Below are 18,102 nucleotides of genomic sequence, written 5' to 3' on the forward strand. Positions count from 1 at the left end.
TCGCCAGAACTTTAAAAAGTAGTCATCACAAGGGGCGTTGAGTGCGAAGAAATTAACGTAACAGCAAGTTCCAGCAGTTTCTTCTGTGCGTTTACAGCGAAGTATTTTTCAATCTGCGCAAAGAAGCTACAATAGCCGAAGGTAGAATTTATTAAATATACACGCTTAACAATCCGCATTTCAGATCAGCTGAGGATGTTTATTCAGCCGGTCAGTAACTAGGTATTTGCAACAAGTCTACATTAAGCCACACAGAAACAGCAGCTGCGTTATTTCTCAACACACCAAGCTATCGCAGTTTTTATTACACAGTGGAGAATTTTAGCAGCAGAGGTTGCTTTGGCGTCTGTCCATGCCGCGTTCAGACGACTACGGCAATTCCTTAGGGCTCTAGTTTCACAATCCTGTTTACGCACTTTTTTTTAACTCTAATTTCAAATAATGTATACGTGATTTGAAAGCACGTAGCGGTCGCTTAACGTGGCCTGAGGGCGAAGACTGGGAGAGCGAGGCCAAGCGATCTGGCAGTGCTTCCACACCAAAAGCAAGATGAGTAGGAGATGAGAGGGGAGCTATTGCGAAAGCTGAGGGTAATCTGGAACCGTGGAAAGGGGCGGGACGCTGAGAGTGTCGTAAAAATGCTGGCGGTGAGGACAGCGGATATGGGTGAGTGAAGCGAAGAACAGGGAAGGTGTCTCGCAGGCCCCCTCCTCGCATCGACGCTTCATTTAACAGCGGGAGTACCATGGCCACACTTGCTTAGCAGCAACGCGCCCACAGATAACATCGCGTACCTCCGGATGCATCGTAGCCGGCTCGACGAGAGTCTTCAAGTGCCTCGTTCATTCTGCTTCATGCTGGCGCCGTAGTCGTTGATTTCACGGGCTGTGCGGCTACATCTGTGACTTCGGAACGAAGGGCACTTTGAGTGCTCGTACTACGTGTGTCCTTTTAATCTGCTTTGTTCTGTAGTGAAGGAGTTGGTGCGCTATAAATCTCGTGGAACGTTCATGTGCATCATGTGCGTTGTTCGAGTGTATTGCGGAAACAGGAAAACCTATGACTCATTTAAATGAAGTCAATGAACGATTTGTGTTTTTCAACTGGTGCGGCCTTCCTTTCTGCATGTGTTTGGTAGCTGCCAACTGTATGAACTCGCATAAATAATTTATATTCTTGGAGGGAAACTGTCAACGGATTCCTTGCTGAGCAAAGCCACCGGATTCGGGTCTTTTGCTTTTGTTCTTCGAAACGAAGACAAGTTTATCTGTTTTGCTCTGTTCATCGCTAACTACACAGAACAAGCTGGTTAAAGAGTGCTGGAGCCAACCTTTGGTTTCATCGGTTAGAAAGTGCATTTCTCAACATGCTCTCAGCACCGACTTCGAGAAGGCGAGGTTGCGGACCGTCGTTCGTGTGTCTGGTGCTCTTCGCAGCGTGTACAGTGCTTTTGACTCAATGTTCGCGAGCCGAGGACGCAACAGGCTCCACCAATGACGACGATGGGAGGACAACGATGTCTACAAATCCCGCTACTGGAGAGGACCAGGAGGAAGATATCAACTTCGAGCAAGTGTTGAGAGACGCACTAGCCGGCGGCTTCGCCAACATGCCGACGTCGTTGAGAAGGAAGCTTCTGGAAGCGGACGTGCGACCAGAATGCACCGCGGGCCTCCTGCGCACTATGAGGGCCTTCCAGAACCTTGAGCCATGGGCGCTGAAACGTGAGTATATACGAGGAAAACAAAGCTACCATGTATTGTGCGGGTGAGTGACAAAGGCGCTTCAGAACGAAGAAAAGCTGAACAAACGGTTTGCGCGGCCTTTGGTACGCATTTGCGAACATGGCGGTGAAGCGTGGGGATCAGAAAAGTCCCATAGCCTGTATTTCGTGCTTCCCAGCTTAGAATCCATCAAGAACCATGCACTACAATGCTTGCAGATATATTTATTTACTTATATTTCTAGTGCTACATTCTAAGGTATTACAGGAGGCGTGGGTCGTTACAGAGTATAAACTATTTTTTTAATAAGCCTTTTGAAATCCGTGGGATAAGACTGGTGAATTCGCACTGAGGTATTTTGACATGCAAGGGCGTTGAAAAGAAACGCAAAAAGAGCGCTGTTCGCATTCATTTTCGTCACGCTTTTACTTCAGTAATAGCAAAAAAGACGCTGAAGTCATCCGTGATGCCTTCCAGGACGACTCCAACGTCTTATTTGTACCACCCAGCTAAAAACGCGATCAATTGAAATTCGAACAGCGGAGCCCGTAGGCGCCACGTTGTCCGCGTTCCTTTCCATCGCGATAGTCCACTGGCTTCAAGGGCACTGACACCTCTGTCCTAAACAAAACTGGCACTGCTATATGGCTTGAGAAGAGGAAGATCATATGCGCACAAGCAGCTTGAGTTGTCTTGCCGATCCCGGCCGCGGCGGCTGAATTTCTTGAAGCCGAAATTCCAGAGGCCCGTGTGCTGTGCGATGTCAGTGCACGTTAAAGATCCCCAAGTGGTCGAAATCTCCGGAGCCCTTCACTGCGGCGTCTCTCATAGCCTCAGTCGCTTTGGGACGTTAAACCCCAATAAACCTAAACCATACTATCCCTAATATATTTCTTTTTATCGAACGACAAAAATTCGAAGGAACAAAAACGCACCACAAGACTGAACAGTTAACAGAAGCAAGTAAGATGAACGCAGAAATACCGACGTGGTGTTTCTTTCCGAAAAGAGCTGCTGTCTTCCTACCAACAACAGCGCGCTTAAGCGCTTTAACGGAGTGGAGTAGAAACGTCATCGAAATCATCAAATTCGGCAGAAAAAAATTCCGAATCATTACCAATAACGCGCAATGGATCGGCATGAGCCCAAGTTTAACGGACGTAACCAACTGATTTCGATGCTTCGCGAATTTATTTCCTTGTTTTGGCGTTGATGACCTTTTTTCCGTACCCTGGGATTTGTGACGCTTTGCCTTTAAGCTCATTAAAGTAAAATTATCGAAGCTGGCTGCAAAAATTCCTCGATTACAAGCATATGCCGGAAAAAAACGTGTATGGTGTACATAATACCGGTTATTTGAGGAAGGATATACGCGAGCTAAACTGGAGACTGCATTAATCACCGTCCAAGCGAGCATGCGGAGTCGGTGAAGTCATGCAACATGGCTCACTTAGCGATGCAGTGCCAATCATTCGGATGCAGAAGCGTTTTCAGCAGCACAGAGAAAAAGGAAAGACGGTGCGAGGAATTCTTCAACCCTCCCAGGAATCGAAATACGACCCTGAGACATGCGCCAGCGCGTCTTCGATTGATTTGTGCGATAAAAGTGTGCAATCTCTGGAGTGTGCATTTCGAGGACGCCTTCTAACTTTGCTCGCACGCGCTGTTTTTCTAGCAAAGCAGCTGCTCATTTTTCTCTCGTTTCATTGTGCTGTATGTGTTTTTTCTCCGCCTCGTCTGCAAGGAGAGTTTGTGTTCTTTCGACCACGCCGAGCCGACTGACCTGCCATCACACATTCAACCGCGTTAGATTTCCTCGCTCGTAGCTAGGCCGAAATCTTTATGACTTTGTAGCGTCTGGTCACGTTCTGTTTTCCTGTTTAAGCATAGCGGAATGAAAAGATATTTTGAAATAATTTGTGCTGAGTCGCAGGTATCTTGCGCCGTCCTTCGCTGTGTAAGGTGGAGCCTAAAGAATTTCGCACACTTTAGCGAGATTCACGCGCAAGCGTCTCGCAGTTAGGAACAGCAGAAAATAGCCCTTCTAATGACGTAAACGTCGTAGGCGTCAGTGTGCTGCAAAGGGATATGTGTGCAACCACTTGGAAAAGGAGACAAAAAAAAATTTATGGACGCACTTTCACCAGTGCTGTTTGGCTTGGGTGAATATACATGTTGCGTTCTAAGTTCTGCGAGTTGCCTCTTTGCGAAGTGATCATAATTATAATATGATGGTTCGCAGATAGTTTAGGAACAGAGGTGGCCACAGGTAATCGCAAGCCTGTTTGCTAGCAGACCCGTACTGATCCGCGCAATAAGAACCGAGACAGAAACACCAGCACGTGCGCACAATTAAGCATAAAGACCGCTGGTTCTTCCTGTGTCATTGTTCATTTCCCGTAGTTAATTGCCTCTTAGTGTGCAACAATTATTGCGCGTTTTGTTTGGAAGGGGAAAGCAGGAATTCCGTCGCCACGTAAAATCGACGCGTATTTCACGCAGGAGCTCTTCGCTGAATGTTTCCTCGGCATTGGCTCTCAGCGGGCGAATGTACAAACTTGAGCCATTCGTTCAACCTATACTTAAGAAGATAATGAAGATGGTTTTTAGTTACCTGACACCTGGATACACTTAAAAGAAAATGTAGCGAAAACATCTCCAGTCGTCCAAATCAGAGGATAGAAGAACTTTAACTCGCAGTTGCGGTTTGACCCGTCCAGTTGTCCCAGCATATCATCATTATTTGAGAATCTAGAAGCCACGTAAAGTTTAGCGGAGTGGGGAAACTGGAACAGCCATGCTCTCCAAAGAATTGGATGCATGGTAGCGAGGAGAGTTAGATGAAATCTTTATTGAGTGCGTAATAATGGTTTCGTGGGTACAAGCTGGCTCTCAAGGGTACGGAGACCGAGTGCGATTCTTAGTGTTGCGCAGTTCCTACAAGGTACTTCGTGGTGAGACAGCTGAGGCAAACGTTTCTCTCTGGAAGGCACTGCACACGTTTTGCTGCATTACGAATGAGGTTGTCCCATTTCAACCGACCATCAGTGCTCTAGTGGCGCCTACAATTTGCAAGTGCACATATGACGCACGTGGCCACCACGTTCACGTCGAGATATTCCTCCAGGAACAGGAGCCTCCTTTCCCTACGTAATGACGCGCGTGAATCTGCATACATACGTTGGCAACGCTGAGCTTCGATGCTTGTGTGCAAAGGCTGCGAACTACGAGCTGGCCGTTCTCAACCAGTTGAACCGGGTTAAGGAGGAGTGCGTCCAAAGCGGCCACGCGTCCAGACTTCCCGATGTGCTGGAAGGTATTGGAGATCTTAGCTATAAAACATAACTGTCGCAACGTGTCTACAGCGTCCGGCCTCACACGACTGCTGTGGAAAGATAAAACCGCCCCAGCGTAAAGTAGCGGCCCGCACACGTGATTTATGTGACATTTCAGGGCTACAAGGAACATCTCGCGAACGTGGAGAATTAAGTATTCGCTTTCCTAATACGCTTTTCGTGCCATGTGGATACATATCCTGAGGCTGTTGCGACATTTTAACTTCTTACCATGATGTTCAGCGTCTCACAAGGTCCGAGAGAAGAAAACTTTTTATTACTTCCTTGTTTAAACTTAAGATTTTTTTTGGCTGAGTTTTCGAAAGCAAAACACTCTAATGCGCAGTAACGACCAAAGTGTTCGAAAAGTTACCAATCAGGTCGAGTTAGAAATCTTGTTCGAGGTGCCTTGAATTTTCGAGTGGCACACCGGTGAGACCAAAACGGGAATTAAAGCGGGTTTTTATGAATATGAGGAAATCGAATACATTGTGAAAGCAAATTTTTTATTACTTCCTTGTTTAAACTGAATGTTTTTTGCCGAGTTTTCGAAACAAGCAAAACACTGTATAATGCGCTGTAATTAGAAAGGTGTTCTAAAAATGACTAATCAGGACGAGTTAGAAATCTTGTTGGAGGTGCCTTGAATTTTCGAGTGGCACACCGGTGAGACCAAAACGGGAATTAAAGCGGCTATTTCTGAATATGAGGAAATTGAATACATTGTGAAAGCAAATTTTTTATTACTTCCTTGTTTAAACTGAATGTTTTTTGCCGAGTTTTCGAAACAAGCAAAACACTGTATAATGCGCTGTAATTAGAAAGGTGTTCTAAAAATGACCAATCAGGACTAGTTAGAAAGCTTGTTGGAGGTGTGTTGAATTTTCGAGTGGCACACAGGCGAGACCAAAACGGGAATTTAAGCGGCTATTGCAGAATAAGGGGGAATGCAATACATTATTACAGAAAACTTTTTATTAATTCCTTGTTTAAACTTAATGCTTTTGTTGTGTTTTCAAAAGAAGCAAACCACTAAAATGCACTGTAACGACAAAGGTGTTCAAAAAATGACCAATAATGACGACTTAGAAAGCTTGTTAGAGGTATCTTGAATTTTCGAGTTGCACACAGGCGAGAACAAAACGGGAATTTAAGCGGCTATTGCAGAATAGAAGAGTCGGCCGTTTTGCGATTAAGTTCAGTAGTCGGGATTATTTTGTGTTTTAGGCCGAAATTCTTCCTCTTCGCACACCCAAGTCTACTTATAAAACAACTCAATGCAGCACCACCAAAAAATATCGGAAGAGGTAACGGACACGTGCAACGCTTTGCGGCGCGCACTGACTGGGAAAGGGTTTATTCCCTACAGAGTGTAGCAGAGACCGAAGTTCGAACAAAAACACTTTGAACTTACTGACTCGAACCTTTAAGCGACATGTACATGGTTCAAGATGCCGAAAACATTGCTGTCATTAAGCATGGGTCAAACAACGCAGAGTGAGTGAGCATCGTGGCAAGCAGGTTATGAAACGAAAGCCAGCAGTGAAAGGGGGATCCACCTAAAGTATAAACGTACGAGCTCGATCTTATACTGTGGGATAACTATGAACTGCAGCTACAATTAGCTGCCAGTGTAACGCTGAAAGCAGGATGGTCGCGGGGAGCCCCTATCTCCGAATTAGCGATGATGGAGATCATAGCATAAACATAAGGCATCGGGGGACGGGTGTCGAGCGTTCATCACCTGAAAGAACAATGCATTTTTCGCAATTTCGTGCCATAACAATGCAGCCATTTTTGACCCTCTACGGCTAAGTGCTGTAAACACACGAAGCAATCTTCACAGGCATTGCGCATGATTGTCATCCGCAGAGTTTAGACTGCTGTTGCTACCGCATGGCCACAGAGAAATTAGGCACGCTGGCAAGTGTTCATTCACTTTATAGCTGGTTAACGGTCAGTTATAACCTCAACAAGCATAGAATCGGCCGTGGCTGGTCGTAGAGTGCAATTCGCTTAGCGTTCCTTGTTCATTTAAGAAGAGTTCGGCAAAGTCTGTCGTGGTTTTTAAAAAAAAAGTATCTCAGTTTTGAAAATAGTCCGCAGCGTACAAGAGACAGCCTCATGAAAAAGCAATGTATATTGCTTTCCCATCTGGTCCAGAGGGTGCACTCTTTAACTACCTGGAAGTTTGTCACACAAAAGTGTGTCTACGATGTTGAATGGTAAGTGCTCTGTGTGCGTGCAACCCTATATAAAGCAGAAAAAAAAGGCTTCGAAGGAGAAACTCACGACACCACACTTTATACATGACTGAACAAGAAACAAAACAGCGCACTACACATGCACCAAAATAACACTGCAGAAAACACCACAGTCCTACCATACTAATGGTCCTCACGCGTAAACCCCAAAGTCACACTCATACATGCTTGCTACCAAACGCGGATGGTTCACACGCTATCTCGGACGCGGAGTACGGACAGAAACTTAAGTGGTATCTTATTTCAAGAGACGCTGCCGTTCTACGAGAGGAGTGTTGAGGAGGATCAGGTGAAGGGAGTCGGTGCTCTCACGTCGCCTTAGCAGGACGCCGGCGTTGGAGCGTCCTCGTACCGGTTACGTGGGCCGGGAGGTAACACCAGCCGCTGGCTGATTCGTCGCTTCTTGCGACTAGTATTCAAGCCTATTTAAACGATTCATTTTAGGACAGTTATTCACTGCGAACAAGACTTCCTTCCGTATGGAAGCCAAAACGTGAACAACGATCTGTTTTACTGATCGGCCACTCTTTCCTTTTCAAACGAACGCACGCTATACTACAATGCACGTTTTAATATTTTTACTTTAAGGAGATAATGTTATTTTTTCTTCTCTTCGTTGTGAAACCAATCACCTAAGTCCTCTTAAAATATATTCGCTGCTTAGGTATAGCGCTGTGTATTGTTACTGCAGTGGTCGACTAGCTTGCACCGAAGTATGATGCACAACAATTAGAACAGAGACTGAAATGGGGACTGCAGTGCGGGCTCTGACATCATTTCTTCATAATAGTATACACTACCAAAACTTTTTGTTGAAAGCACTTGTTACAAAGAGCAACCATGGTATGTTTCGAAAAGCAGACAGAACCGCTAACCACACATAGGTCAATATGGCCCCTAGAAGCGATGCTTAGAAGGAGAGACAGCTAGGCAGTTTGGTTGCGATCCATAGTCATCATCATCATCAGCATCATTATCATCAGCCTGACTACGCCCGCTGCAGGGCAAAGGCCTCTCCCATGTCTCTCCAATTAACCCTGTCCTTGGCCAGTTGCGGCCGCCGTATTCCAGCAAAATTTCTTAATCTCATCCGCCCACATAACTTTCTGCCACCGCCTGCTACGCTTGCCTTCTCTTGGAATTCACTCCGTTACCCTTAAGGGCCAGCGGTTATCTTGCCTTCGCATTACATGTCCTGCCCAAGCCCACTTCTTCCTCTTGATTTCAACTAAGATGTCATTAACCCGCGTTTGTTCTCTCACCCACTCCGCCCGCTTCCGATCTCTTAACGTTACACCTATCCTTTTTCTTTCCATAGCTCGCTGCGTCGTGCTTAACTTAAGATGAACCCTCTTTTTTAGCCTCCACGTTTCTGCCCCATAGGTGAGTACCGGTAGGATACAGCTGTTGTATACTTTTCTCTTGAAGGATAATGGTAAACTGCCATTCATGATTTGAGGGAACCTGCCATATGCGCTCCACCCCATTCTTATTCTTCTAGTTATATCCATAGTATAACAGCGCGAAAGACGACGACCAACGGTAACCTAGACAACAGGAGCGCTGCATGTCATGGTGATGATGATGATGTCCTCAAGCTTAATGGCACAGGGTTCGTGTTGTCTAGTTTTTTTTTTGTTTTTCCTCGTCTTCCGCACTGTTATACTACGGATATAGCTACCCTGGGTTTGGGCAATTCTGGAGCGGGGATAAACAGAGCAGCAGGCTGAGGAGAGTAATTCGATAATTCACACATTCAGGAAATTAAATCAGCGCGTTTTTTTCGGCGTACACACTAGCCTGTCACATTCAAAGGTTACGATTATACCGTAGCTTCTCAGGTTGACGGGAAATGCTGCCGTGTTGGCTGAACATGGGTGGGTCTAAAGTAATGAGTTTTTGTTGAGCAACACGTGCTCTGGAGATTGGGGCGGTAGAGCCGCAGCGCAAACATGGTAGAAGATGAGATTGTTTGCCTCACAAAAGTTCGCGGTGGGCTGTGAACGAAAGAACCCAGCAATACAATAAGAAATCACGGCTGCATATCAACGGACAGGCTAGGCGGTGAGTGCAGTCGCCAAGATGCTTCAGGGCGATCTAAACATAAGGACACAGTCCAATTAGAGTGATCCCAAGAGCCAGTTTTGCGCGACGCGCTAGTAACAAAAATAGAGTGTCATACCTTTTACGTCTACTGCATTGTTATTGTCACAAAAAGTTTATGGCATGCCAATCGCCAAGTAATTATTACTTTTAGGATAGGTACAACACCACGAAAAATTAGTACTCGATGGTAATTTACGACTTCCGAAGAAGTGTTTGCGCCTGCAGTATGTCCTTTTACTCTTCACAAAAGTAGAAAACAAGACAACGGGAACACTTTTGTTCACGGTATTAGAAGTCGTGAGGATTTTGCCTTAAAGCAATTATCTCAAAGTTTTCTTTACAAGTCGACATATTTATATTGGGTTCGAGGGCATGGCTGTGCTGTTTTTCACAACAGAGACCTTACAGGAACACTACCTTGCGCACATGTACAAAAAATGCCCATATGCGCTCTGAGCTCTCCGGCGGTACTCCTTAACATTGGACACTTTTAAGAAGTATGCCATTTTCCGCGGCCTGTACCATCGACAAACTCTTGTAATGCGGACTGCTGCACTTCTTCACTTTGTGTGCTAATGCAATCCGGTACTTCAGGAGGTTTTTAAAAAAGATTTCTTTGCGATATACTACCACCATCCATGCTCATAATAAGGTTAGTGCGCAGCCCTGTTTTTTCTGTCCACAGACTCGTCCAAGCTTCTCATGTGTCATTGAAATCAAATCGTTGCCATCATAAATTTTGCTCAGCTAAAGGTAAATTATCATTTCTCAGGAACGCCACTGGGACACAGCGTTACGTAATCGTACTGCGAAGTGTGCGTGACAATTAGTAGCCTCGGTTTGTCTAAAGGTGCAGTTAACTAAGGCAAGCCTATGCAGGCATGTACCAAATGGAAATATAAATCATCCTCTTTTCCAGTGAAGAACTTCAAATTAAATAGTTATCTTTGCTTATATTGTAATACGTACTTCTCGGCGAGTTTGTCTCCCTAGAAGGGCTTCCCAAGCCACTCAAAGGTGCTCCACCAAGCTTCTTTGAATCATGGGCTGCTTCGGGATGCAACTGACGAACGAGACGTTCCGTACCACCTCCTTATGCAGCGCACATCCTTTGACTCAGCACCGCTCTTTACGATCGCAAAGCTTGCACATATCAATGCTCGCAGTCCTTGACGTCATCTTTGCGTCGGACACTCACTTAACTTTTATCCACGTTTGTTTTTTCTTAATTTCATAAAGAGTGTGCCGCGAACGTGTCGTTAGGCCTCCACGTGTGCGTCTCCTAATCTCAGCCTTACATCGCCAAAAGCCGAGACACCACGAGCCACATTTCCGCTGGTAGATTACTTTTTTTTTATTGCAGTGACTCTGTACGGCGCCTCGTTAAGCCGAGTTAAGGAGTTAATGCTGACGAGAGGATGTAATGCAGTCATCAGTGCCCTCCTCCTGAAGATTAGAAAAAAACAAGAAAACACTGAAGAGGTCTGCGTGACAACTGGGCACTAGGCAGCTGAAGGAGAAGGAGAGAAACGAGAAAAACTGAGATAAAAATTTAAAAAGAACTGAAAGCAGATGAAACGCAAAGCGAGTGTCAGAGTTAGCGCCACATTTTACACACCATCATGCAAGCTCGCAATCCGTATTAAGTAATTACAGCCGAGCACCAAAATGTTTTTTCGTGTGTGCACATAAGAAAGAACAAAGTGTGTTGCGCTCTCTGTAAAGCAGATTGCCCACCCATGCTTTAGTAACTTTCGTTCCCTTTCCACGTGACCGACTGCCACCTAATTTCGTTTTCTTCACATTTCGTATCAAGTCTTCGATTTTATCTTTGACCTTTCTGTCTTAATCAGACGTGAGTTCACTCCCTCCCCGTGGTAGGCTCCATCCCGCACAACTACGTTAGGATTGTACAGCGTGAACTGTTATAGCCACGTGCGCAGATCGCGTCGTTCGGTCAGTGATGTCATCTTAAGTTATAAGCACTGTCGAACACGTGGCCCGTGGGTCAATCATAAGACAGAACTCCTTAGATACTTGTCCATGGCAGTTTTGCTAAGCAAGGTCTCCACAGCTGACACCGAAGGGCATTCTCCACTCGCATGTTGCATAAGTTTCCATCAAGTCTTAGAATAACGGTAATGACACTACAGACCCTGAAATTATTCTCTGCAAACATGGATCTAATCAACTAACCTTTTTCCGTGTGTTTCTACGCATCGCAGTGTTCGACTCGTCTGGGAAGCTACCGACAGGCCTCCTTCAGGGTTCCCGTGTGGACCTGGGTGCATTTGACGAGTGCCTTGAGACTGTAGCTTTTGACAGTTTCGGTGAAGTTTTCACACAAGGCCAGTACTGCAACCTGCTCGTCTACTTCAAGAACGCCACTGCCATGCAGAAAAGGATTGACTCAATTTCCAGCATCTTGCACCCGAAGGTAAGCACACCCTTTGCCTCACTACGACGCAAACGAGAATTTCGTCTATACTTGAGACATTTCTTTGACATTGAAAATTTAGATGCATGGCCCCAACAAATCCCAGTTTTGCGTGTACACCAGAACAATGATAACCGCTGACTTCAGCCCATTAGATGCAGAGGTCTTGGCAGAAGAGAGACTCTCAGTGGGTAGTCTGTCTGCAAGCATAACGAGTGCCGACACTCTTAGTGGAACTTCCAATAATGCTTCGGCCGAAAGTGTTCACGGTCAAGATTACTACGGCGAACATAGGCTCACTTCGCCCACAATCTTTCTGGCTGAACTCTGTGATCAATTATAATTTACTGCTACCGCTGAGCTGCGTAATGCTTCCAAAAGAGACGTGCTCGCTGCAAGCGCCTTTGGGTGAAGGAGTCTTTGCTGATAAAGAGTTTATTCGGAGCTAGGCCCTCTTTCTACTTGGCATATGTACTTTTTTTTCCAGTTCACGTACTTCAAGAATTACTTCTCCGTCGAAGAGGTTCCCGCTCTTCGCTTGGCAATATGCTTCGTTCAGGACTGCAACGAACAAGACCTACAAGCATTAGTTAATACAGGTAAGCAAAAATTATTGCCGTTTTTAGTTGCCCTCTGTGAAAGCCGGAACAGTCACTGCGGCGCATAACGTGCAGACTTCGTCAAAACTTTACAGCTCATGGCGGCCGTAGAGTGTCAGGTCCTCCTAACTGTGAATGTTCCTGCAATAGTGAGGTCTTCAAGAGCAAGAGGGAATACGCTCGACACTTCCAAGCGGCACTGCTCAGTAGCACTTAACGTCTAACCAGGGTCGTGACGGGCTCCAAACTCTTGAAAAGGCTATATCTCTCTTCTGCATGCTTCGAGGGTACATAGGGTAGAATTTAACGTCAAAAAGCGCTAAAATGATGCCTGAACACATGAGTTATATACGCACGCCGGCCGCGTCAGCTCTGCGAGCAAGTCGCAAGTTTTGCGTAGGCCTCGCACGATAATGGGAAAGCAAAAGCAACTATCCTTAGGTAATAAATACCTACGCATGCATATTTATCAATGCATTATAATCGAATGCTGGAGACAGGTAGAATACCATTGATTAATTTGACCAGTTACAGTGAATCCACCCTACTCAAACAAATCTTGAAGACGATAAAGATATACGAATTTAGGATTCCAATCGAAATTTCTCTGAAGTGATTGAACACAAATTCGTATGGCCCGGTGACTTGATGGTGGGATACAGATATCTTCTTCCGTGGCGTTCCGTGTATTGCGTCTACGCTTTATAGCCGAAACCGTCTAGGAATGCAATGAAGGTACTCGCTAAGGCTTCATTTTAAGATGCCTATATTAATACATCCTCTGTGCTTACTCGTATTTGTCGCCAAGAAAAAAAATGAGGAAATACTACTGGTCACGCATAACAGGAGTACGATCTAGGCATGAAACAGCTACTTGAAAGCGGGTCAGCCTCCACTGCACAACGAGCTTACTGTAACGTTCTCCAGTGCGCAAGTCTTGGTTCGCTGTCGTCCTTCAAAACTCCTCGCGGGAAGCGGTCATCTGCACTAGTCCCTTTGGACGCATGCTCGAAACGGTGACTCCTGGATAATAAGGTTATCCTTTTTTTTTCTTTCTAAGGAACGAGTGCTTGTTTACATTAAATGCTTAAGAGGTCCTAAAAATTCATTTCTCATCACCCCTACTGGTCTAAGGGGTTCAGGAGTTGGGCGGTGTACAAAGGCAATATTTATTCACTGCCTGGGTAAAAAAAAAAAAGAAGATAGCTAGCTGTGCTAAAAACAAAAGATTTATGAGACTGCCGGCGACACACGTAAATCATATATGAAGAAGAGACGTGGCTATGTGCTTTAGGTAGATAAATTGTTCATAACTTTTCCTTTTTCTCTCAATTTACAGTGAAGCCCCCGCTTGTGCGCATTGAAGTCTCAAACTGCGTAACAGCTGAAATGGAGCCGTGGACTAGCGCACAAATAGGCATTGTGTAAGTTGCACTCACTTGCGCTCACTTTTCGCCAGCGAAAGATCAATTATATGTGAAACAGGCATTCACGAGCCCTTTCAGTGTCTGATCCTTCAATATACTGCAAAACAAATTCAAATCAGCGAAGGCTTCCTCTGCTTTTTATATTTTCGTGCGTTCTTCATCGAGCAACAATCTCAGCTATTCGAATGCCTGTGCTCCCTACAAAAAGAATAAGGCTGAATTTACTAGCGAAACCGCGTATTCTAGACAGTATCCATAAATTAGGAAATGGATTCCTTGCTACCCGATCAAAAAATCCGCCTGGATGATTTGGTGTGTTACGCTGCAAAGGCCCGTGTCTCCGGGAGGGGCTGTTGTCAACACTAGACCTTTGCGGTGAACGCATCAGATCAGGCTCGTGGTGCCTGGCTTGAACACCCGACCAGTTTGATCCGTACGGGTGCGCATTCGTGAACAATCTGACCCGTGCGGACATCAAACCGGTCTGATACTTTCTGGTGTGCACGTCAAAGCAGTCTACACCAATGTGCTTTGGGTTCAGCCTAGTTCAGTGTTCATCTGCACTCCCGAGAGGCGGCCAACATACCATGCAGCAGCCGATCTGGCAGTTTTTGGTGTCCGCATGCAGTTGCATACCGCAACAGTTGTATACCAGATTTATTGCAATGCCCTTCAGAGCATCTTCTCAATTAACACCAAATAAGAAATGAAAGCATGGCATTCCACTACTATCTCCTCGTTAATGGAAATGGGCGAATCATTTACTTTAAATTTATGATGGTTGAATTTCGAAGGAACTAACGTGAAACGTTTTTGTCTAAAATGAGGAAATTTAACTGGAATGGCGTTGCTTTCTTAACAGTTTAAATGCTTTTACTTGCAGAATATTCTTAGGCATCATTATAGCCGCCGTTATCGCCAGTACGTGGGTCGACTACTGTACGAAGAACAAGCCAAAGTGGCAGAAAGAACACAGTAAGTGGACGACTCTCGTACTTTTCTTGCATTTGTGTCTTGAATTTTCAAGGTGTCATTTTTCTAAAGCAAGTAGTTGGTTAGCGCTTTTTTAATTACAACAGCCTTTTAGTATTGCTGTTTGCATCCTACATATACTGAGAACAAAACCCTAAAAGCTCTTATTTACTTAGTTCCATAATATTTTCTTTAATTCCAGAGCTTTCATAAAAGCATTACAAATTTATCACTAGCATTCAGTATTCATGAAAACGGCGATAAAAAAAAATTATAAACATGCCCGGCCTGTTCAACGTTCCCTCAAGAACTATTAAATCCACTTTTCACTCCAGCCTTGCAGGTTCCAACAGCTATAGGCGCCGTTTGAACGGCACTAGCTCTTTGTCTAATGGATGTCGTACCGTAGAAATTGTCGTGGTTTAGTATGTTGGCAGCGATAACTTATCTTCCATCGCCATGCCTTTCACGTCTAGGTACCCTGCACGAACTCTGCAAGGGATTCTCCCTCATATCTAACACACGCATGCTGCTCAGGGTGGCTGACAAGGCCAACGCTGAGCAACACGCCCTCCAGTTCCTGCACGGAATGAGGTTTTGGTGCATCGTCCACATCGTGTTGTGCCACTGCGGACAGACTATGTCGGACAGTTGGTGTGAGTAGATAGCCAGATAGCCCGCATGCCGTTCGCGGTGCATTTAACACCTTGCTTTGTGTGCGGTGTCAAGGACGCCGAGTCCATTGCTTACCGGCTTAGCGCATTAAAGGTGCACTGAAGAGGAATCTCAACTCGTCTTTTTGCCGCGGGAACTCGATCTACACGTTCCCAACATACGTAGAAACTTCGATTTATTGCCCTGTGCGGCCAATTTCCCTAACTGAATCGGATTAACGTCCGACTCCCACCTTTTTTTTTTTTAATTCCCCGCATACGGTGGGTGGAGTCGACCAACGTATGGAGTGCCTTTCAGGCAGTCGTGTGGCGACTTTGCTTTTGATTTTATTTTGTTTCTTTTAGGTTTCTCTGAATAAATAGGTCTAGTCAGACTACATAGCTGCAAATTAGGCCCACGGAAATAAAAATACGCGTGGACTCTTTGCTTTCGCCGATCACTACGTATCACTCCGCCAATGGCAGAGCGGCAAGCCGCCACGTGACTGGGTGAAAAGTTGGTCGACTCCTCCTACCGTTTGCGGGGAATTCAAAAAAACAAAAGGCGGGAGCATAACGTTAGTCGGATTTAAATTAGGGAAATCGGTCGCACAGGGCAATAATTCGAAGTTTCTCGGAACGTGTAGATCGAGTTCCAGCGGTAAAAATACGAGTTTAGATTCCTCTTCAGTGCACCTTTAATCAGCGAAAGTTGTTACACCTTTGGTTTAGCCGTTTAGCCTTGCCTGTGGTGGCTGAACCCCTACACAGTCAGCCGCAAAATAAATACGAGCGGTGGTCATGCCCATTCGTGCTCACCCTTTCTCTCTATCTTGCCTCTCGCAATTCCCCTCTCTCTCTCTCTCTCCTCTTCCCTAAACACGTGGAGATGAATTTTTCTGTCGCCATTTTGCCACCTTCCAGTCGTGGCATGTGACAGACATCTGCCACCGTTGGCAGGGAGTGATTAAATTTAATTGCCCAAATTTAATTAAATTAGTCTAAGTTTACATACTTCTAAAAATTTCAGGTAAATATAATTGATTCAATAAGCAACGAAGGTCTTACCGCCGATTCTTCAGATTCTGCAGTAGAATGCAGGACTATATGGCTAAACCAAAGCTATCAGAGCTTACGCTGAAAAAAAAAATTGTTGAAGAGTGAAAGAGAGTGAGGCAATGGTGCCTAAATTGGAGTCATGCAATATTTAGGTCACCCAGGGGACGCCGCCACAGTAGGCAAATTCTTAGTGCATAGTTCCGCAGCCATAAACACACGACATGGAGAAATGGTTCCTTACGCAAAATATACGATACCATCGTTTTACCTTTCAGAATAATGCCTTATTGTCATTAGGTTACATAGCGCTGCCTTATATGCAGTCAGTGTATTTCGGTACTTACTGAGTCATCCATAAATAACAATTACTGCACAAGAATACCAGGAGGAAACTGGTATTCTTGCTAAGACGGTAAGACCCTACGCGACCCTGTTTTCTTTAAATTACCGCCGAACTTCGCCCAGTGGTCGCTAGAACTCCTGCTTTCAGTACATCGCAGATACGATGTAACTTCATTTCCACGCCTTAGACGATATAGTCGCCGTCTTTGGGAATCGTCATGAGAGACAGTGAGCAGAGCACCGCAGCATCGCTAAAACTTTAAATAAGGGTGTATCATTGGGTGAGCTTGCCCACTATTTTCCAGATATTCTGTGAGGCTGGTTTACAGACTTGGCGCTTAGACACCATGATGTCGAAATGGAAAAACTATAAATCACAGACTTCAATACGGCAATTTCGGTTTTGATGCCTTTAATTGATCGTCTTTTAAATATTACAAAAATAGGCCCTAGAGGCCATGAAATCAATTTTCAGTTGGTTAGTTTAATTTTTTTCTTGTGCTGTGGGTCTCCTTTAGCGCTGAATTTTCGAGCGGGTGATGTGGCAGCGGCAGATGTAGTTCAAAATTTTTGTGGTGGTTTATTGTCACAAAAAAAACTCAGCTTCAGCATTGTCAACCCTCGTCGTTGAAACTTCATTCGTACACGGTAATGCCAACACCGAAAGTATATAACACGCTGTAGATTTATTCGACACGTTTCGCTCACAAATGTCATTTTGAAGTAATTGCGATGAGCGCGTAAGGCTATGAAGAGCTTCTGTTTGTGTTCTGTGATTCCACGCTAGATATTTATTTGAGTGTGGCAGGAAAGCAAATGCTTAGCGAATTCTGTCTATTTATCCATCACCCCTATAGTGAAGATATGGTCAAATGTTTAGGGGAATCCCCCAAGGTGGAGTAGATTTGTAATAAGGGAGTAATTACTCATTGGCATCCACCCGAGGGCAGCCATACGGCTACAAAGGAAAGCTATACAGCTTTCTCAGAAACTTCGTAGTTACAGAAAAATTCGTCCTGGTCCGGGGTTCGAACCCAGGACCACCGCTTCACCGGAGCAGTCGCTCTACCAATTGAGCTAACCAGGACGGCTAGCTTATGGTAAGGCGAGAGCGAATTGATCAATAACTCGAAGTGGGAACTGTGTTGGTCAAATGTTTAGGGGAATCCCCCAAGGTAGAGTAG

The 18,102-nt window shown here is 45.1% G+C and overlaps 1 protein-coding gene across 1 annotated transcript in view; it reads left to right on the plus strand.

Annotated features, from left to right (window-relative positions):
* The first annotated feature begins 688 nt into the window (after positions 1 to 688).
* Positions 689 to 18,102, plus strand: part of LOC149363453 (nose resistant to fluoxetine protein 6-like) — a 40,330-nt gene continuing 22,916 nt past the window's right edge. The window contains exons 1-6 of the mRNA XM_089573482.1: positions 689 to 1,724; positions 11,655 to 11,866; positions 12,354 to 12,465; positions 13,805 to 13,889; positions 14,776 to 14,867; positions 15,341 to 15,520. Of these exons, the coding sequence (XP_089429608.1) occupies positions 1,367 to 1,724; positions 11,655 to 11,866; positions 12,354 to 12,465; positions 13,805 to 13,889; positions 14,776 to 14,867; positions 15,341 to 15,520 (1,039 nt within the window). The 5' untranslated portion in view covers positions 689 to 1,366. The remainder of the gene's footprint in view (positions 1,725 to 11,654; positions 11,867 to 12,353; positions 12,466 to 13,804; positions 13,890 to 14,775; positions 14,868 to 15,340; positions 15,521 to 18,102) is intronic.

This window comes from Amblyomma mixtum, chromosome 2 (assembly GCF_055824585.1).
Source record: "Amblyomma mixtum isolate Tamu chromosome 2, ASM5582458v1, whole genome shotgun sequence".
NCBI classification, from domain to species: Eukaryota; Metazoa; Arthropoda; class Arachnida; order Ixodida; family Ixodidae; genus Amblyomma; species Amblyomma mixtum.